At 41.4% G+C, this 23,127-nt stretch overlaps 1 protein-coding gene across 10 annotated transcripts in view; it reads left to right on the forward strand.

Annotated features, from left to right (window-relative positions):
- Positions 1-23,127, forward strand: part of adgrb1a (adhesion G protein-coupled receptor B1a) — a 209,386-nt gene that overhangs the window by 162,958 nt on the left and 23,301 nt on the right. For 8 of the 10 annotated variants that reach the window (XM_031322628.2, XM_031322630.2, XM_031322622.2 and 5 more), the window contains 7 exons: positions 10,031-10,134; positions 10,306-10,408; positions 10,665-10,815; positions 10,909-10,978; positions 12,401-12,467; positions 15,431-15,516; positions 18,241-18,300. In XM_031322628.2, coding sequence (XP_031178488.1) covers positions 10,031-10,134; positions 10,306-10,408; positions 10,665-10,815; positions 10,909-10,978; positions 12,401-12,467; positions 15,431-15,516; positions 18,241-18,300 — 641 coding nt within the window. The remainder of the gene's footprint in view (positions 1-10,030; positions 10,135-10,305; positions 10,409-10,664; positions 10,816-10,908; positions 10,979-12,400; positions 12,468-15,430; positions 15,517-18,240; positions 18,301-23,127) is intronic. The other 2 variants (XM_031322624.2, XM_031322627.2) reach the window with 1 other exon arrangement.

Genomic DNA, 23,127 nt, shown 5'->3' on the forward strand with positions numbered 1-23,127 from the left:
ACTAGCAGCGCTGTGGAGGAAGGTTTGGCAATGCGAGACTAGCGTCCTGCCGACCCGTTGCTGCTGGGTCTAACTGTTCCTCCTCCTCACTCTCTGCAGTTCCGGAGAATGTCTCCCGAGCTGCGTTGGGCAGCTCCCCTCCCAGCGAGCTGCAGTTTATGTCCCCACTGACACATATTGTCACCATGACTACTAACAACAATCGGCATTTTGTTGTTTACCAATCAAATGACCACGGCAAACAGTTCAATGACCTTTCTATCCATTTTATTTATAAGGCCGCTAGCATGGCTGTATACTTTTTGACTTAGATAGATTCAGATACAGGCACATCAGCGAATTATGAATATAGACTAATAATCATTAGACATGTTCCAATACCAATACCAGTATCGGAAAAGCCTCTGATACTGCCTAAAATGCTGGTATTGGTATCATAAAGTACTGGAGTGTATGCACCAATTCGATACCACCTGATTTAGCCCTGGATAAAATCGACTTCTTTTTCCGTTATGACTGACTGGCTGGATAATAAAAGAAAGTTCTATGGCGTTCATTGTTTGTTCATGTTTCACAAAAAGTTTAACCTGAGCCAAGCCGTACAACAAATATATAAATCATATCACATCCATACAGAGATAGTAGTATACAGCTGTTAAATCATAATGAAATATATGACACACTGGAATCGGATCAGTACTCGGTATCAGCTGAAACATAAGTTCAGGTATCAGGAAGCAAAAAATTGTATTGAACTATCTCTAATAATTATCAGTGGACCATTACTGGGGCGTCCTCAGTTTGCTGTGGTCCCTGCAGCCTGCCTCCCCCTGTTCACAGCTCTGTAGCAGCCTGGAGGCCTCACGCACCCTGGGGGAAGCTAAACTGTGGCAGCTCCTTCTGGCAGAAATGGAGGAAAAGGCAACTCCTCTCTTTCCTCATCCTGCTGTCCCTTTTCCCCCACATTCTGTTATTTTGTGAGACAGCCACGGATACCATGCTAATTATTCCTACTGCAACACATAGTAGCTTCTAAATGGCCCAGCCGCTCCAGTCTGTAGCTAGCCTCCGACAGCCCCGGCATGATAAACACCCCAACCTCTTTTTTTCCCCTCTGCCTTCCCCCCTCGCTCCTCTCATCCTTCTATCCCTCTCTCCTCTACCCCTCAGTCATTCCATCACACCATTTTCATCCTCAGTTGCTGCAATATATTTTAGCTCTCCCTCTGCTTACTACGTCTCGCACTCCCGTGCTGCCACCTCTTGTGTCCATTTTGCTCAGTCTAACTTCGCTGCAGGCTTTTAGAAGGATAAACTGTGAGAAAAAAAATGCATAGCAGTCAAAAGAGCCAAAACCTGAGCCCAGTTTACTGCCACTGCTAGACCTGTGTGTGCTGAGGGGGAGGAGGATGAATGAACGTGCTTGTGCTTGTATCATTTTGGATGTTGTAAGCCTGCGTTAAGCCTTTTCTTCAGTTTGAATGTGCTGTCAGGATAGATGCAGTGACAAAGCCTCTTTTGGCCAATTAGCCCAGATTTTTAAGAGTAACAAGTGAGTAAACAGGACTGACTGAGGCTTGCAGGGCTACAGGCCAATAGAGTGTCATCATACTCATTCTAGGATAAATATATCTGTGTTTCCTCTATGAAGGGGCACCATATATCGTTGGTAGTCATACATACATAGGCAACTGAAGCTGCTGCTCTGCTCTGAATTTATGTTTACATGTAAAAAAAAGATGCAATATTGCTTTATTTCAAAGGTGAAGTAGATGTTTATAGAAGATAATTATCGGTTAGGTGGCCTGAATGTTGTATTCAGAGTTAGTCATTTAAGTTGACCAATTTAGAAGAATAGTTTAAAGGAACACGCCAACTTATTGGGACTTTAGCTTATCCCCCAGAGTTAGATAAGTCCATACATACCCTTCTCATCTCTGTGCGTGTTGTAACTCTGTCTGACGCCCCCACCGCTAGCCTAGCTTAGCACAGATCCTGGAGGTAACCGGCTCCTCCTAGCCTACTGCTCACAATAAGTGACAAAATAACGCCAACATGTTCCTATTTACATGTTGTGATTTGTATAGTCACAGCGTGTACAAATAACAAGGTAACATGAGACACAGCCATCTTCTAACCGTATACATACTGGGAACTATATTCTCAGAAGGCGAAGCGCTGCTACTTCTGCTACTTGGGCGGAGTGATTTGCTCGCAGCACCTGAGAAGCCCCGTGGTGAGGAGCAGAGAGTAACAACGGTGCTTTTCAGGAATCACTCCGCCCAAGTAGCAGTGCTTCGCCTTCTGAGAATATAGTCGGTGCGTCCACATGACACAAGCCTTCCGTGATCTCGCACCACCCCCCCCTCCTCCTCCACGTAGTTGCTAGTAGCCAAGGAGGACACGGAGGATTAAAAAAACATGATGACACTTCAGAAAAGGTCATTATCTTCACTCAAGCTTTTGCACGCGAAGGTTGCCAGATGACACAATCTTCTGAACATAGTCATACTGAGAAATCCAGAGAGAGTTGTGTGGAGCTGATAGTCTTAATTAGCTTTGTAGCAACTCATTTGTCAATGGCTTGAATGTAACGGACGTTCATTAATATCAAAAAGTTACGCACTAAAGCTTTAAGTAAAAGTTCATCAAAGTAATAGTACTTTTACTAAAGAAGATTATTTTTGTACTCTTTCCACGTCTGCTTTTACATATCCATTGTTAGTAATTGATACCAGTGCAGCTTGTTTAAGTAATCATATTTGTTTGCTGCTAACATTGGCAGCAGCTTCATCTGATAGACTTCTGAAGGAAATGACATCCTGTGGACGTCATCAGTGGTGGGAGCTGGCGCGTCCCCGTCTCTGCTCATGTGGAATAATGCAGTCTGGTCACTTTATTTCGGGATGCTTGTCGCTTCTCGTTTTGGACGCTGCGTGAGACTCACAGCCGAAGCGCTGTCATTGGCGGAGGAGGAAGTAAAAGTTTGTCTGTCTCAGCAGACGTCTTTCCGTTCCATTGCGCTCCCACACCCCCCCACCCCCACCCTCTCTTTGCTTTTAGAGAAGGAACTCACTGCAGTGCAGATTAATCAGAGGGATTTAATTAACTTGGCCCCGGCACACACATCACACCTGGAGACAAGACAGGCTATAAACTCAGCCAATTATCTCCTTCTAGAAGGGAAGTAGGTGTGTGTGTGTGTGTGTGTGTGTGTGTGTGTGGGGGGGGGGGGGGACCTCATGTCCTGGTTTCTTCATGTTCAAGCCCCCCACCAACCACAAAGCTTATTTCATTAAACTGTCTCCTCACCTTGACTCATTATACCTGCCCACAGCGACACAAGGGATGGTGTGTGTTGTTGTATATGGTTGTGAATAGTTTGAGGGCGTTTTCACACCGGTAGTTTTTTGCTTTGGTCCAAATCAGTTGATGAGTTTATAAACTTTTAGTAATATCCCCCTTAGTATGGTTTGGTTTCACACCTGGAAAAATCCAAGCGTACCAACATGCGTCATTACAAACCATGCAAGAACGTTCTCTCGTCTTATTGGTCTGATGTGTCTGCGGCGGGAACAAGAAAGTAAATACAGGAAGAAGGTCCTGTGTTCTGGACGTCTCCATGGTCAAACCAGCTCATTTCATTTAAATAATCCGACATTGTCACCGAGACTTCGCTCTGCTCTGCCGGTGTCTGTCTCCAACTTTAGCGGCGGCTGGTTTGACCACGGAGATGCGAGTGACGGATGGCGAACTTGGCTGCGGTCTATTTCTGTGAGAGAAACACTGAAGCTGCTACAGTTTGCTGCTCTGCTGCATCGCAGATTGCTAAACACACCTGACTACAGGAGACATTAGCTCAGACTTGCGAAGTGTACATACAGTAGTTGTTGCGGTTCAAGGTGGGATCACGTTCTCACTACAAAAAGAACCGCTCCAGAGTTGGATTGAAAGCGTACCAAGACCACCTCATCAAGCAGGTCTCGGTAGGCTGGTTTGGTCTGCTTTTGGTGCGCATCCGAGTGTGATTGCGGCGTTCTCTTGTGCCCAAACGAACCGCTCCACTGGGGCAAACAAACTTTAGTGCGATTCAACCGGACTAAATGAGGCAGGTGTGAAAGCCCCCTTATAGAGCCACATTGGGTTTAAAAAATTACGATTCCAAGTCAATTTTTTTTTTGTTGGAATCGTTTGGAAAATTTGGTTTCGTATCCGATCATTGGTTCCAAATTGAGCACGTGCAAGTTTGGGTTTATAGCATCCAGCTTACTTCCAGGCGCTTGTGTTGCCGCCACGGAGCACAGTGAACGGCTTTGTTTAAAGTGGGGCTTTATTTTACGTCGAAACGTACGTTTACGTTTCAACTCCACCCCTCAAAGAATCGGAATCGACAATCAGTAAGAACCGGAATCGAAAGGAAGAATTGCAATTGGAATCAGAATTGTTGAAATCAAAACGATGCCCAACCCTAATTTGCAACCTGTGCCGACGGCATCCCGGCACCAAATCCACTAGGGCTGCTACCTCTTAGTCGATTAGTCGACTAATCAGTCGTTTTGGTCTTAGTCGACTAAGATTTCTTTAGTTGATGAGTCATTTTTTTATGCTTATTCATGCTTAATTACTCATTTCCAAGAAACTTATGAGCACATTTCTGGTAAACACAAGATTTAAAGTGGTGCTTTTGCAGGATTAATTGTGGAGAAACTCAGTTTTACAGATGGTTCATTAACTACATTTATATTGTGCTTTTCTAGTCTTAACCACCTCTCAAAGAGCACAGCTCTGTCGATTACATCAACTAATCGATTAATCGACAAAATCATATAAGTGTTAGTGTTACTAAGAATTTCTTTAGTCGAGGACAGCCCTAAAATCCACCTTGTATTGCAAGCAGTGTTGGGGCAGTAGCGTGACTACTTCTCAACAGCGTTGCTGTTTTCTGAATGAAATAGCTTTTAGAAGCTTAGCTGTTTTATTGATCAAGTACTATGGTAGTGTCCACAGGAGCTACAGTTCCCCGACCGTTCTGAAGCTAAAGCACAGTGCCGTGTTCTGGAGCATGTATGAAATATGGGTTGCACAATACAAGTTGGTAACAATGAAGAGTAAGGACAGAATTTAAGACCAAGCAGGTGGAAGTCATTATTGATAAGGCTGGTTGAAAACTTTTTTTGAAGAACGACATTCACCTGAAATTGGAATTGTCTCTGGCATTACTTGGTTGTTTGTTGTAACAGCAACTTGTACCTGTAACAGTGTTGATTTCAACAGAATCTCTTGGAGATTTGATGTGAGCTTACATCAAACATGTTTGCATTCTTATGACACAGTTTTTCTTTTATTAAACTAAAGTTTGACTTAGATCAATGACTATGTTTACATGCACATAATATTCCGTTTTTTACCCTTATTCCGAAAAAGACAATATTCCGACTAAGCTGTTTACATGGCTGCGATGTTTGTGCATATCCAAACACCTGCTGATATCCAAGTCTTTCATAATGTTTAAAAGTAGGTGTGTTTCTCCTTGGTTTCTTTTGGGCATGCATACTGTCGGCTGGTTGGTTTGTGTACAGCAACCATAGCAACGCATAGAACTGACCGTAAGCCGTAAACAGGCAAGAGGCCATAAACCGTCACAAACTGCTGTAAAAACCCTGATTGAGATGAATATTCGGAATGTGCTGTATACATGCTTCTAAAACCCTTAAATGTCTCGATCGGAAAATTATTTGGAAAAAGACCTTATTCGGAATATCCAACGGGAATATGCTGTTTACGTGACCTGTATCAAATTCGGAATATTGTCATATTCGGAATAATAGTGGAATATTGGTGAGCATGTAAACATAGTCATTGACGTAAAGAAAAGTAGGAATCTGAGAAAGCGATTTGATTGCTAAGATTGGAAAACTAAAATATCACAAGCAGTTCATGCATAAACACGCAGCCTTACACAACACCTATGCACCCTGCTGCAGCTGCCATGTTACAGCGTAGCCATGACAACTAAGACAATGTCTGCTGTAGCATGGGGATGGTGTTTAGCTGTCAGTTTTTAGGATAGGAGAGAATGCCAGGTCTATATTATGTGTATGTTTGTTATGTGAAGGCATGCATCACTGTGTGTGTGTGTGTGTGTGTGTGTGTGTGTGTGTGTGTGTGTGTGTGTGTGTGTGTGTTATTCATGATTCACCTTGAAGTCACCTTGCTCTGCAACCGAGGCACAGTAAGCAGCCAGCCTGCCGACATTATTCAGCCGTTGATGCCAGATGCTAGGGCTGTGCAATTACAGAATATTTTGAGAAAAACGATAATTTTACTCATTACTTTTTACAAGTAAACTCTTATTTTGCCTTGTGTTCTGAATGGGAGAAGTGATACGGGAAATGTCCCAGTTACAGGTGTTTTCACTGTTAATTTGTTCAACTTTTTCACTGTTTTTTTTTTTAAGTTCAATAATTGCAACATCTTTCCGAACGTCAATGAGTAATTGTGTTAAATAATTGTTATTTCAATATTGACCAAAATAATCGTGATGATGGATTTCATCCACAATCAAGAAGCCCTACCAGATACCTGCATGTACATTGTGTGTGTGTGTGTGTGTGTGTGTGTGTGTGTGTGTGTGTGTGTGTGTCGTACACACAGTATTCACTGCATAATTGTAATTATGTCAGGGTAGGAAAGCCTCTCACTGAAAGATATAGCGGTGTTGAGTTCACAGCTCCCTTAGGCAATGCTGGCTTCTTCTGATGTGTGTGTGAGTGTGTGTGTGTGTGTGTGTGTGTGTGTGTGCGCAAAGTCATCTCGTTAACCTTTACAACCCCACTTACCACCTTAAACACTCTTCTGTACAGCCAGCCGGCTGGGGCTACCCGCTCACAGTCAGACTTAAATCATCTATCTGTGAGTCTCGAAGGCAAATCTTTCAAGTCTTTCATGTTAAATGATCAAATGGCCATTTTCTATAGTGTCGGCGTTATTGTCCACAGAAATACATTATAAAAGCCAAGGCTAACAAGTCCGCTTGCTGAGTAGCTGCTTTTCTTCAGAGAGCATCCTCACACTACGTGGTTGGAGTTTTTACTCACCAGCAGTGGTTTCACTTCTCACCTTGCTGCAGTGATATAGAAGTTAACGTGTGTCAGTATAGACTATAAAAAATAATAGCATCAGTGACGTCACCTATTGGTTCGTGGACTACCGTTTTGAAGCCTGGAGTCTGGCATTTTGGCTGTCGCCATCTTGGTATTTTGGAGCCACAAGTGAACATAATTGGACAAGAGGGAGGGGGGGGGGGTGACGCAGCTAAGCGGCTAAGCCACTGTCGTCTATGGTTTCAGTAGTCTCGCATTGCCAGGCTTATATCAACAGAGCTGCAGAGTAGGGTCTGGCTAGTCCACACAGCATTCCGGGATGGGAGAAAAATGTGCTCTGGTTTATCGGCATTTCTTTAAACCAATCACAATCGTCTTGGGCGTCGCTAAGCTCCGGACGGAGCCACGGTGCCTCTGCAAAATTGCCTCAGGAAGGAACTTGTTTTGGTGGAACCATGGTGTTAAAGGCCGCTAAATATTAAATAATATTAATAATAATATATATATATATTTTTTTTTTACTTTCAATCATTACCCTTATCTTAGTCTATATCCACGACGTTCCACTTCTGGAATTGCTCTCGTTCTGCCGGAATTTCGGATGTCCGTTTTCGGATTTAGTTTTCCGTTACCTTCCTCTTTGTGTTGGCGTTCTAAACTCCGGTGGATTTATGAGGGATATGGTCTCCTCAGATCTCTGCAGGATGACTGCTACATATCAGCAGCAGTTTAGATTCTCTCAAAGATTTGTGAGATCAATAAGGAAGCCAGTGTTTTTGTCTGAGAACTTTGGCCTACTGCAAAGCATCAGAGACTGAACTGATTCTGGTAAGGGAAATGTAGTCCACTGCTGCATTTGAACCATGAGTGACCCAGTTAGGAGGTGAGCTCTCAACAAATCGAGTCAACAGGGAATTTGTCTGCTTTTGTATTCATATGCTGACAGCTCCTGTCAAAGTCTGTACACGCCACAGATCTGCAATGCCCGGCCAAAGTTTCCCTCCGACCTTTTCTGCAGTGATGGTTTCACACTGACTACAAGAAATCATTCTTACCACGGCCAATACAACCTGTTAACACTTCATCACTTAGTGTTACAGAAGACTCATGAACATCACAATACTGCACTAAGTGCAACTTACACAAACATAGGTTTTACTTACATCTTTATAAACTCTTTAACTAGTTGTACATTTTTATTTCCAACTTATATATACATTTGTACATTCTTTCCTTTGTATTTTTGTATCTTTATTTTTGAATAGTTCTTGTATTCTATCTTATTGATTATTTCTTGTATATTCTGTATGTGTGCTGTGTCTGATATTTTGCTGCTGTAGTACTGACATTTCCCAATTTGGGATCAATAAAAGTCTATCTAATCTAATCTATCTATCTATCTATCTATATATATCTACTGTATATATTTATCTTTCTAGGGCTCCACAATATATGTTATTTTAATTGTTATCGAGATAGCAACTGGCGCAATAAACACATTGCGAATGTCGTGAAAGAGTTTTTGTGTTGGTTGAAAGAAAATATCAGCAGAAAACCTCACTTTAAAACTGTCACTTTTTTAAATGGTGCCTTATATATTCACATTTAATGTTCAATTTGTTAGATTAAAGAATGTTGGAAATGGTTTCCTTTCCTTTTTGTTTTTATTAACAAATGAAATTGTTGTTGTTAAATTCACCAAGCAGTTTGTTGTATTTTAGCAGTATACTGAAAGAAGCAGAACTGAGTACACCTGAATGTCTGTATATTTATCATGAGTATTATCGTTATCGCGAGATTCAGCAATGTTATCACACATTCTCCTCATGTTGTGCAGCCCTAATGGTGTCAAGCCTTTTCACTATAGCATTTCAATGCATCGTACTGTTCATGTAGACCAGGGGTGTCAAACATACGGCCCGTGGGCCAGAACTGGCCCGCCAAAGGGTCCAATCAGGCCCACTGGATGACTTTGCAAAGTGTGAAAATTGCAGAGAAGTAGTTATTTCCAATTCCAAATTTACCACTTTAATCTACCTATATCTAATCTATCTTTACAGTTTTTTTCTTGGAATATTACCTCTCTCTCCCGGGTCCGTAACTTTATTTGTTTTCCTACAATGGCCTTAGAACGCTGTCGTAGTAGCAGCAACTTGTGTTTGCCAACATCGAGCAAGAAACTGTGGCAGACATAGACTGTATAATATTAATGGACAATGCATTATCGCCGAAGTGCTTCAAATGCTGAAGTGCCTTAAACCTGCATTCTATCTGAATTCCAGCAGGGGGCGACACGTGCGGTTGTCGGTTTCTTTAGAAGTCTATGAGAAAGTGACCCACTTCTCACTTGATTTATTACCTCAGTAAACATTTTCATAATGAGTTTATGGTCTCAATCGCTAGTTTTAAGACTTCTGCAACACAGCATGATGTTCATTTTTTGAATTATGGTCTCGTTGATTTAAAAATCGGCGATAAAGCAGGGGGTGCTTTAGGGCGTGGCTATGATGTGATTGCCAGTGAAAGTGTGTAACGTAACGTAGAGTGTAAGGGCTCCTCCCTCACTCCTCCCTCCCGTCTAAAATCGTCACATCCGCAACCAGGATGGCTGCGCCCATAACGGCAAACTCGACGACTCACAGCAGATCTCCACAAACCAATGGCTGACGTGTCACACATGCTCTGTCCATTAATATTATACAGTCTATGGTGACAGATAAAGTTTCTGATGTTTCTGGAGTGGTTTTCTGGTCCGGCCCACTTGAGATCAAATTAGGCGTATGTGGCCCATGAACTAAAATGAGTTTGAAACCCCTGGTATAAACAGTGTGATCAGCTGATGAGTCATGACTGCATCATTAAGGCCTTGGAGACATGGCCGCAGCACTTTTTTTCACATTCTGTGTTCTCTTTCTTTTATTTTTCAGAACATGGATAAGACACAGCTCCCATCCGTGACGCTGATCGTGGGCTGTGGAGTGTCTTCACTGACATTGTTGCTGCTCATCATCATCTATGTGTCTGTCTGGAGGTGAGATAAAGCATCTTGCTCTGGAAACATTTAGCTTTGGGCTGTGGAATTTTTTTACCCTTTTTTTTTTTTCTAATCAAATTGCGATTTTTCTGCCAGATATTGCGATTACGATGCAATTTTTGAGGCAGCTTTTTTTTTTTCTTTCTCTGCCCTGTCGTTGTCCTGCAGGTACATTCGGTCTGAGCGCTCAGTCATCCTCATTAACTTCTGCCTCTCCATCATCTCCTCCAATGCCCTTATTCTCATTGGACAGACGCAGACACGGAATAAGGTGAGGAACAACGAATCTGTTTATCTTTATTAGCATTTAGTTGATGACTTATGATGACAGTGATACTAAGGGTGTAGTCTCGCATTGCCAGATCTTCCTCCACAGCGATTATGGCCTGTCACTGCATCGATGCAGAATCATCCAGGACCGCATCACAATCATTTCAACACACCTAACTGATGCAGTTTGTCTGATTCATTCGAGCATCTCACTTGTTGCTTATTTTGTTTTCTCTGTCTCGTCTCTGTTGTTTCAGGTCTTTTGCACCCTAATTGCTGCATTTCTTCATTTCTTCTTCCTGTCCTCGTTCTGCTGGGTTCTGACAGAGGCGTGGCAGTCCTACATGGCAGTGACGGGCCGCCTCAGGAATCGCATCATACGCAAGCGTTTCCTGTGTCTCGGCTGGGGTGGGCCTTCTGTCTGGTGTCCATCATACCGTTCGTCTCGTCTTTCTTATATCCCCTGTGTTAATGTGCATTTTTATTTATCTTTCCTCCCAGGTCTCCCTGCACTGGTAGTTGCAATCTCAGTGGGATTCACCAAGGCAAAGGGATATGGAACACCAAGCTAGTAAGCAGGCTTTCCTACAGCCAGTATATTTACTCCAGTACTGTACTGAAGTCCAAATGTTGAGTTACTTGTACTTTACTTGAGTCTTTTCTTTTCATGCCCCTTTCTACTTCTAGAAATATTGTACTTTTTACTCCACTACATTCATCTGACAGCTTAAGGGCCCTATCTTGCACCCGGCGCAGCGCAAAGCCTGACGCAAGCGTCTTTGCTAGTTTAAGACCGATGCAGTTGTCAATTTCCCGTCCAGCGTCCGCGTCGTTTAAATAGCAAATGCACCTGCACCCATCTGTGCGCCCATGGGCGTGCTGGTCTTACAGGGAGGTGTGTTCAGGTGCATTCTTGGCGCATTGCTATCTTGAGGTGAAGTGATCGCGCCATTGACCAACAAAAACCTGGTCTAAAGTCAATAACGCAGCATCTCATTGTTATTTTAACACCAAATTAGTAAAATGAACCTAGGCTCATGCACAGCGCGCGCACACTATGCTCGTTACACACACAGGGACGTACTGCAGCACACACACATGCAGAAGATTACAAATAAAAATATTACGGTGCATATCCTCCATCATAATAGCAATGCACCAAGGTCCAAACACGCCTGGCTTTTAAAGGGAATGGGAGATGACACTCTGATTGGTTTATTGCATGTTATGCCCAAAACACACCTATGAATTAATGAAGACAATAAGTACAACCTTTTGAACCATGCGCACGGACACTTTTTTCTGCCGTCAAACTAGCAAAAGTGGATTCGTACACGCCCTAAACGCACCTGCGCCATGCGCTTCACGGCGTACGCTTAGATCGTTAAAATAGGGCCCCGAGTATCTTCACAAATTTCTTTTGCACACAAAACACATGTAGTTTATATAATACGATGTTTTATTATTAATTAAACTAGCCAACAGTATATAGACCTACAAGTAGGCTACAGCTGAAATGATTAGACCATTAAACACTTGGTTGATTGACAGAACTGTTGTTATCCTTGTGTGGATTTTTCTGCATTGAGTACTTTAACTTTCGAATTTTCCTGATGATACTAACATACTTTTACTTACATTATCAATGCAGGACTTTTTTTGTAACAGAGTATTTTTTTTAACAGTTAGTACTTCTACTTATGTAAAGCATCTGAATACTTCTTCCTCCACTCCCTATATATACCTCTTCAACTTTTTATGCAGGGATATTACAAATGGTTTGGGTTTATGTTTGCTGCATATTTAACCTCTCTTTTTTTCTCTGTCTCATGTATCTTTTACCATCCTCATTCTTGCCATGTCCTCTACCTTTCACCTCATTCCGTGCCTCCTCTTTACAACCCTTCATCTTCACACATTGTGTCTTGCTCCTCCATCATCTCCATTTCTTCTGATCGTGTCTTTCTACGTTTGGTTTCCCTGCTCCGTGTAGTTGCTGGCTGTCTCTGGAAGGAGGTCTTCTCTATGCATTTGTTGGACCTGCTGCAGCTGTTGTCTTGGTATTTCCTCTTTCCTCTACACTTTGTCTTTGTTGGTTTTGCTTTTAAAACATCTGCACTAATTCAGGTTTAGACCAACAGCCCCATGTAACAGTTGTCAGTCATTTAAAAAAACATATTTTCATATATATCAAGCATATTTAGTCTGCATATATCTATGCAGGGATTTAGAACAGTAATAATGTTAACAACCTTAACTGTACTTTCATTTAAAAATAGTAAAACATATAATGCAATGGATAATAAAAACATAAGATTAAATAAAACACAATATTAAAATGGGAAAGCATCTAGCAGCCAGTCAGCAGCCATTGTGAATAAAACTCTCAGAACCATGACCATGATAGAACATTTAACATTCAAGGTGCTACCTTGTTATTTTTACCTATCATTGTTGATATAATAAAATAATAGCATATATATTTATATATATCTATCTAAGAAAAGTACTTCAGTTTAAGAGTAAACAAATTAGATCATTGCCAAGTTAAAAGCCCATGTCTCCTTCTTGTCTTGTTGATTTTATCTTCCCTGCTTCCTCCTTTTCTTCTCCCCCTACTTCTTCCCTTGTCAACTTCCTCCTTTACTTCCCTGTCTCATCCTTGCCTTGTCTACTTCCTCCTTTACTTCCCGGCCTCATAATTTCCTTGTGTACTTCCTCCTTTACTTCCCTGCCTCATAATTTCTTTGTCTACTTCCTCCTTTACTTCCCTGCCTCATCCTTACCTTTTCTACTTCCTCATTTACTTCCCTGCCTCATCCTTACCTTGTCTACGTCCTCTTTTACTTCCCTGCCTCGTCCTTACCATGTCTACGTCCTCCTTTGCTTCCCTGCCTCATCCTCTTCTTGTCTACTTCCTCCTTTACTTCCCTGCCTCATCCTTTCCTTGTCTACTTCCTCCTTTACTTCCCTGCCTCATCCTTTCCTTGTCTACTTCCTCCTGTACTTCCCTGCCTTATCCTAGTCTTGTCTACTTCCTCCTTTTCTTCCAGGCCTCCTTCTTCCCTTGTCAACTTCCTCCTTTACTTCCCTGCCTTATCTTTTCCTTGTCTACTTCCTCCTTTACTTCCATGCTTCTTTCTTTCCTTGTCACCTTTCTCCTTTACTTCTCTGCCTCATCCTTTCCTTGTCAACTCCTCCCTTACTTCCCTGCCTCCTCCTTTACTTGTCAACTCCCCCTTTACTTTACTTCCCTGCCTCCTCCCTTACCTTATTTACCTAATTCTTTTCATTTCCTACTTTTCTTCCTTGCCGCCACCTTTACTTTCTTACTTCCCCTTTCATTTCTGCCTTTTCCTTTTCCACATTTACCTTCCATCTTCCTTCCCTCCCTCTTTCTTTTCTTCCCTCCCTCCCTCATCCTTTCCTCATTTACTGCCTCTTCTCCTCTCCTTCTTTTCCTTATATACCTCCTCTTTTCCTAACACTGAGATATTATTTATGCTATATTTTTAAGTATTTCTAGTGTGTCAGGTTGTGTTTTTGGGCATCTTCTTAGCTAAAAAACATGATCACGTTAGCTAAAGTGTCCAATAAGTACAGTATAGATTAGATTAGATTAGATTATAGATAGTTTATTTTACAATGTTGGCATTAAAAATTGTAAAGAAATATTAAGTAATAAGTTATTCAAGCACCCTGTATTTGTTTGGTGTACAACACAGACAACCACTATTCAATCTGTTATACCATAACGATAAACCATAAACTAGCTTCCTGTTGGCTGACAAGTGTTTGTTAAAATCCTATATTAGGACACCTCAGACATAATTAAAGTGCATTTTGATCACTGTTCAAAATCACTGTTCGAGCAGTAACAAACCTCTGTTAACTATAACATAATACTAGTGTTTTACGTGCTTACAGTAACTGCCCATGGTATGTTTAATAATCCGCTCCCCAGTTAAACCAGTATAGTACATAATGGACTCTGCAGCATTTACATGAATGAATATACTGTAAGCATAGCTAGGGTTCCGTTTTCCATTTTTACAGCTGCTGTTTAAATTAGAACAAGGACAGTCTTACATTAACCATAAAATCATATAGAGACATATTTATATAGAACTATTCAGCCTACATCTGGGGGAAATCACTGCCAAACCCTGGCAGCACCCAGTCTGCAGCGACAATGTGTCCTTGTTTCTCTCATCAAATCCATTAGCTTCAGTTTCAGTGATTCTCTTCCCAGTGCTTCTTTCCCACCTACGAGTAAACAGCTTATTTTGGATGTCCTTTTCTTACACGGGCTGCTCCTCTAATAAAGAGCTACTGCTCCAATTGGCACCCATTCTGGAGGCCCGGCCCACTCTGAACAGCACCAGAGTGGCTTGTACGAGGGATTTTCATAGACTGTGAATCCTCAAAGCAGTAAAATGATAGGAATCGTAGTGCGTTCCATTTACCTCGGAAGCCGGAGCCGGGAATGACATTACACCCGACTTCCATTTGCAAGTTGGATTTTTAGCTCGGGGTACTTCCGAGGGCGTCAGGCGGCGTGTACAAATGGAACGCACTATCACTATAGTCAAGGACACCCCCTCCCACACCTTTGAATTCACAAATCTTATACTTTAAATGTGATTTTTTTTTTTTCAGCACACTGTCTACGTAATAAAATGTATTAATATGTTAGCAATCCATCCTTTCAGCCATCCTTTAAGTCTCATGCTTCATTGGGTGCCTGATCGTTTTTTATCACTAGCATTTAAGATGGTACAGTTTAGCATTTACAGTGCAGAGCCTACAGTAAGTACAGCTAGTGTGTGTGTGTGTGTGTGTGTGTGTGTGTGTGTGTGTGCGTGTGCGTGAGATATGACATTTATGTGCATGCTGCCATCGTCCTGTCATGACGAACATCATCATCACCATCCATCCATCATCGTCAGAGTAGATCTGCATGTTCTGAAGTAATGGAAGTGTCTTTGCTCTGCTTTAATCATGTGCCTCTTCTCTTTGGCAGGTTAACATGGTTATTGGGATTCTCGTTTTTAACAAACTGGTGTCCAAAGACGGCATTACTGATATGAAACTAAAGGAGAGGGCGGGGTATGCCTTATACCACACATCCATTTTACACAGTGACCTATAACCAGCCTGATAGCTCAGCCAAAGGGGGAGGGACTAGCGCAGTGATTGGCTTCTTGCCTGAAATGATCATTGGCCATCATTTCAGACTTTGGCAAATTGGTTGATGATGACATTTACTTTTTTAACACCAGGAAGATGAAGAGGTCAAAGAAAAAAAGTACAAAAAAATAATATTGAGAAATGTCACTGAATTAATCAAACATAAGAGAACATGTGTTTTCTCATATAGCTAAGCCTATTATCAATGCTTCTGGAGGAAAGATGTGGGGAATGGCTGTCTGGTTATTGGTCCTGCACAGACTGAGCAAGATGATGAATCATCTCATTGCTTTCTTTTAAGTTTTCAAATGTGTCACATTTTCCTCCAGCTGCTCTTTGTTTGCAGGTGTTGCTATTGATGTAAAGTTCTGTAAATCCATCCGTGTCTTTTTTTCTCCTGTTTGGTTATTTCTAGTAGAGGGAAGCAGGGCTTTAAAATGCAAAAGGACTACAATGGACATTCAAGGAAAAACACAGTTCATCACAATTTTGGTTTGATTTTTGTAGCTCTGGCCATCAGTTTTGTTGGTTAGGATAACATTGTGCTTAAAAAAAAGTAACTGCTGAGATCACGGAATGTGGTGACATTGCTAAAAAAAAGGTTTTTACACGGCAAGAGGACTCAGCACTTACCAACAGAGCCGATGGCTAGAGCTACAAAAATAAAACACGTTTTGTAGGTCATTGTTATTCCATTCAAATGTTCAGTTCAGTGAAGTTATGGAGATAAGAGATTAAGTTAACCTTTACAAACCAGTTTGCTGCTTTAAGGTACGGGGCTATTTTTAGCCTTTTATAAGAGGAACACTCCAACATTTTGGATAAAAGAAGACTAGATTGCTTTGAGGCTTACCTAGAATCAGATGATAAGATCAATATAATCGTAGATAGAGTTTAATCTCTAAATTCAGTCCACAGAAAGGTCCAGAATATGTTTAGCCTAGATGAGCATACAGGCTGACACAAGAGAAACTACTAACCTAGCTCTGTCAAAAAATGTAGTTAGCTAAGCTAATAAAAAAAATACACCTCCCAACAACTTCAAAGTTTTGTGTTCATAAAAGATATCGTGATAGTTGGTAGCAACTGGATCATTTAAAAGTAAAGTAACAATGGTTGTATTCTACGCTCTGTCTGTTAACACAACACACTGGAGACAAATGATGCACGCCAAAACACCTGCAACTATTTCTCATAAGTCCACATACAGTGATGTGCATTATGGCGTGTTGTTGCATGCAATACATTATTGCCTATTTCCAGGTTCAGTTGACCTGCGTCAAATGACATTCTACGAAGCTGCCGTTGTGTGTTTTAGTTAAAGGTGAGACCTCAAATTACAGTCAGTGCGTTTACATGCACAGCAGTAATCGGGTTATGCCAGTTCTCCCCATGTACATGAGCAGGGAAGAATAGGAAGAATGACGGGAGTAACTCTACCTCCAGTACAGTAGGTGCCGCTCTGCCAACACACAACTGGCTTTTTCTTCCAGTTTACCTATGTCAACATTACACCGACCGGCCACTAAATTAGTAAAAAGCAGGGAGGGGCAGTTGGAGCATGCTTATACGCTTAAACCGATCTTACTCTGGTCAAGGTGTATACATGCAGGAATACCCTGATTACTGAAGGAGTTTTCTATGTCTGTTAACCGGGTTATGAGAACTCCGATTTCAACCGGGGTAAGGTGTTTACATGGTGTTTCAGAAAGCAGGGTATTTTTTTTAAACTGTATGTAAACGCACTAAATGTGTGGCCACCACCAACACCTGCAAGAATAGGTATAGTGTTCTGGTCCATTGCCAGTCAGGCAGCAGGTGATGTTAGGGCCAGTGCATACAGTACCCCCCCCTTACCCCCTGTCCCCCCCCTTGGAAATTGGATTAATAATGGTATAAAGTATTGTGGTTTTGCAGCAGTTAGCAGCAACCACTTAGCTTTAGGGCTGAACACAACCTCTTAAAATGTCTGTCCTTGTAGGCTTCCACGGTTTGAGAACCATCTTCACTCTAGTGTGAGCAAAAACCAGGCGACTCTTGGATGTATGTGGCTAGCTTGTAGCTTGCTTAAAGGATATGTTATTGTACTTTGGAGTTGTTGAAAAGTAATTGTCTTTTTCCTTTTTGAGTTTGGCTGTATCCCCTGGCTTCCTGCTGTTTTACGTTACTCTAAACACTTCCCAGCAATTATCAATTGCCAAATCTGGTTGTGGGTTTGGCATCAAACAAGCATATTTTCCAAAATGTTGGAGTGCTCCTTAAAATGTTTGATATAAGAAAACCTGCAACTAAAACGTTTCTTTGCACATTGTTGAAGTCATTTTTTTTGGTAAACGATAATAGGTAAATAACACATTACATTTTAAGCATGAACACTGTTACTAACTACTGAAAACTCTAATCTAGTCTAAAAAACACATTGGGCTGCTGCTAAACCACAGAGCACACAACGTGTTCCCTGCTCCCCTTTACCCCGCAGGCTGTTCTGTCTCCATTGGCATTGTTGGTGCATTCAAATGTTATTTTCTTTCTCTCTCTGAAAATGTTTGCTTTCTTTAATGATCTCTCTGTTCAACTGTACTTGTTTTTGCTGTCCGATATGTCATGTTTGAGTTTGCACAGAATCCCCTCTCTCTCACTCAGGGCTCTCCAATCAGGAACACATCAGTCTCAGAAGCCCCCTTCCATGTCATCAGTGATTGGGTAAAAAAATACCTGCCCACCCCCCAACCCCCTCCTCTTCTTATTGTATGGCTACCAGCCCTACCCATCACCAAATCTGCTGAATCCTCTAGCAAGCACCTCTGATTGGCTTACTATTACTTCCTGCCTATTTACCTCACTTTTCCACTCTTGACCTTGCAATTTATGCTAGCTGGACAGAACTTAACACCTTACTGCCTCAGATTCTGACAATTTCTGGAATGCTTTTAGATAAACTGACTCTTTCAACAATAACACATGGTAGTTGCACAGCAGTAGAATTAATATTTTCTATTTACTTAAAAGGTGTGGGAATGTGTGTGTGAAAGGTTATCATGACCGTGTCATGATTGCTTCTACAGAGTGTGTATTCTGTGTCTGATAGAGTAACTTGTAGAAAGGTACATTATGTGACAGTCAGGACTGGTCAGAATTCGAGCCTTCCTTCAGTCTGACTGTTTTCCCCTCAGTTCATTGTGTTTAGTAATTTGTGACAAACCAGGCTCAGATAGCATCTCATCTCATTGATCTCAACTGTTATGTAAATGATGCACATACAGTAAGTGAAGTGAAGTAACAGTATAACTAAATAAAAAAAGCCAATAAAAGTATAATTGAACGGATCATTTTGAACTTCGATTCAAGACTAGAGCAAGGAAATTCATTCTGGATAGTGGGATCAATCCGAGATAATCCTTTTAAAGGGGAACTATGCAGTTTACCTTAACTGAACAGCTTCGGAGTCATTGGAATGGTTATATGACTTTTTTCGAGTTAAATGGTGGTCGTCTCGCTCCCCACTAGCGCCTGTGAGCGGAAAAACCACCCTTGCCACCGGCCGAAAGTCACAGCATTGCACACATACGCCCATTCAGGAACCAGCATACAAGGTAGCGATGGAGTTTTTCACACTATTTGTCATGACTGAGCCAGCAAAAAAGAAGCAGAAAGCTAGGAAAGCATTGTCGGAGGAACAGAGAAAGAGGAAACAGCAGACTGACCAAGCAAGTTTTTACAGTGTTGCCAAATATCTATTCCGAAGCTGTAGGGGGAGCTCTATAGAGAAACCTGCGAGCAAAAAGCGAGAAACACGTGGGACAAGAACGGGACATGACCCCCGGTCTCCTGGGTGAAAGTCCTCTGTTGTTTGACCCATCCCCCCCCCTAACCCACCTCCTTACATGGCATTTAGGGCTTTCATACTACTCTCTACCGTTGTCTCTCTTAATACTACGTCATCTTACAGCGCCGCGGTGGAGCTGCTGCTCTGCCCGGTGCGTTCCATTCAGACGCTGAAGGGAGATTTTTGCGTCGGTATCTGACGCTGAGAGACACTGACCAAGCATCAGTATTTTACGAGTTGGGAGTGAGAACGGGTTGATCCAGTAGCTTTAAGCATTACTTGAAGCTTGACAAGATGGATTTTCGTGTCATCTTGTGATCCCGCGATTCTCACGTGATATAATATGTGATATTGCGAGAATCCAGCTGCCACGTGAAAGAGTTCTTCACTGATAAAATGAGGCATTATGTTCCTCTAAAACTGTTGGATGTTTAATGAAAGAAAGTCGATGCAGCAGAGCCAGAGATATTGTCTTTTTATTCCACCCATTCTTCCTTAACCGAAATGCAACTCAACCATATAATGTTTGGTCAGAGATTGGGATGTGTTTTGCTAGTAGTGGCTGATGTATCTCCACACAAGCCAGATTTCTTCAATTTTCAAAATTGTAGTATGCAGCCCGGACAGGTATTTCAGACTTCACATACAGTACTCCCCAACACCTGTGAAAAGACTAAAGCAGTGGAGTTCATAAATACTCACACCAGTGCAAATATAAAAATAAAGATTAATAGTGAGCACAGTTGTGATGAACAATACACTTTGATTCTTCTATTCTAGTTTAAAACACCTCTTGCTATGTATTTTTTTTTTTTCTTTTACTATCCATATTTGTTCTTTTCCTCTGGGGATCAATACAGGCTTATGTTATCTCTTATCTTAAATCTTTAATACTGACTCTGCCTGTTTTAATCAAATTGTATCTTGATCAATTTATAGCATAACTAATTCATCAATTCATTTCTAAATTCATCAACTCTGTGCTTCAAATCATTTAATTTTGTGAGATTCTCCCCTCACACTGACCTTGGATCTTATTGTTTCCTCAGCGTTTTCATTTTTCAACCATAGTCAGATTTGACAAATACAAATTGCGGATGCGATATGTTGAGGCTGCTCAGGCTTGTTGGTTGTTGGGGAAGTTATCTGAACGTGATCTGACAGGTTTGAAATGACGTTTTCCATCGTTTTTGCTGACTTTGTTTGATTGGGCTGTTTGTAGTCTATATCCACGATGATTCATTTAGGGGATTGCTCCGGTGCTGCCCAGATCCACCGGATGTCCCTCATTTTCGTCCGGATGTCCGTTACCTTCCTCTTTCTTTGTGTTGGCGTTCTAAACCCTAGTGGATTTATGAGGGCTATGGTTAACTGCTCCTCAGATCTCTGCAGGGTAAATCCAGACAGCTAGCTAGACTATCTGTCCAATCTGAGTTTTCTGTTGCACGACTAAAACTACTTTTGAATATACACGTTCCACCAAAACAAGTTCCTTCCCGAGGCTGTTTTGCAGAGGCACTGTTATTGCCTCCAGCGCTTAGCTCCACCCAAGACGATTGGGATTGGTTTAAAGAAATGCCAATGCATGTTTTTCTCCCATCCCGGAATGCTGTGTGGACTAGCCAGACCCTCCTCCACAGCGCTGTGGAGGAAGGTCTGGCAGTGTTAGACTAGGCTGTTTGTAGCTCTTTCTATGGTGGACGAAAGAAGGAAATGACGAGGCCCTAATGCTTTCTCCCTTTTGGTGACCTGCCACCACCCTTAACCCAATCACCTCTTCTGTGCGTGTTCCTCAAGGTCCAATTGCAAAACATGTTTAATAAAGGTAATTAATTGGTGCAGCATCTAATTAGGCACGCCGCAGCATCTGCGCCAGGCAGCTTTTGCTCACACCTCAGAGACAGGCCTCACAGACTGAGTCTCCTGTTCCCCGAAAATTAGAGGCTAATTCTCTGAGAAAATTAGAACAGACAGGAGAGGCCTAATTCCCACCAGCGCTGGAGTTTGTTTCCCTAAATGGTTTCCATCATCAAGCCCGTGTATTTACAGGTTGTGATAGAAGTTTAATCAAACATTAGGCTTTCAGATTAAAACGTTGTTTTGTTGTTGCTTTAACAAGCACTTCCAATTGCTAGTGTTGGTTGCAAAGCTTGGGAACATCCTGTGAAGCATACAGAACAAGGGTTATGGGTAACACTTTACTTGAAGGTATCTACATAAGAGTGACATGACAGTGTCATGAACACATGACACTGTCATGTCATGACACATGAACCCTAACCCTAACTTATGACAAAAACCGAATGACACTTGACACACTAAAAGAAGCGTTATGTCATAAACGTTTATGACTTGTTTATAATGTTTATGACACGTTCATGACAGTGTCGTGTCACTCTTACGTAGATACCTTCAAGTACAGTGTAACCGGGTTATGGTTGACTCAAGTACTACATTGTATCAAATCCATTTCATGTTTGTCTAGTGTATATTGAATATTTATTTATTTGGTTTAATGCATCTCACCCCACCCAGCCTGCCACCCACCTTTTGCCTCTCGATCCTTAAGTCCAAGGAAATGGTGTTGTATTTCAAAAAGTCTTGATTGCTTTTTAATATCACTGCCTACAGCGTACATGTGGTGGCTGTATTGCCCTTTTACTTGAAATTGAATTTCTTCCATTATGTGATTTTTAATCCAGGGGGCTACAGAAATCGATTCCCTCGGCTCTTCAGGTTTAATTGTTGTTTAGCAGGAGGCCATATGGTTACAGATTAGTTTGTTATTACTTGCCAATATGTCCAGTGGAGTCGATCCTGTCTAGCACTAGAGAGATAAACAGTGTTATAAATGGGATCCTGATGGTTTGGGGAATTTTTGGAAGTTTTTTTAGATGTTGGAAAGAAAATAAAGTCATGTAGTTTCTCTGTGATCATACCTGGGACTGATATGTTGCTTTCTTATTAGGTTTATATTGTTGGAGTACATAGAAAGTGAATCCAATATCCTTCAGTAAACAGATTAAATGCTAAATCCACCCAAACAACAGCTTTCTGTGATCATCGTTGGATCCACTTTACAGTTTTGTGTCATTTTTGTGAGTAACTGGCCAGCGTCAGATATTTATAGTACTGTAGCTGTAATTGACTTTGGAAACAGGAAATGCTTTATACAATCAATAGTGATATTAAGATTTGGTGTCAGGCATATATGCACACAGCAATGTCTTAACTTGAGACTGACATTCAGTTTCATTAAATTAATGAACGTAATGAGAAATATGCGTGGTGACTAAAGGATCTGGGGATTAAAGTGAAATCACTCACTGAATAGAGTAGGAGGGAGCTACTACTTTAGTTCCAGTGGTATTTCTTTTTTAGGTTTTCATTTGAAAGTTTGAATGCAATGTTACCGTGGAGAAACACAGCTGTCTCCTGGATAGTTCAGTGATACTACAGGTTTATGTTGTGGCCGTTGGTTTCATTTATTTCTGCGTAGTTTATGAGAAATCATGTTTTCCATCAGTTTGGTATGGCTTTAGCTGAGGTCATTTTGAAAATGTTAAAAATAAAAAGGGTAAAAGATAAATAACAACATGTACATTTTGGCACAAGCAAGAAAAACCAAAAACAAATGACTCAGCAAACATATCTTTTAAAATGATTGTAAATGATTCAGATAAGGATTAGTAGTTACTTGTATA

The sequence above is a fragment of the Sander lucioperca genome, chromosome 10, assembly GCF_008315115.2.
Source record: "Sander lucioperca isolate FBNREF2018 chromosome 10, SLUC_FBN_1.2, whole genome shotgun sequence".
Taxonomy (NCBI): Eukaryota; Metazoa; Chordata; class Actinopteri; order Perciformes; family Percidae; genus Sander; species Sander lucioperca.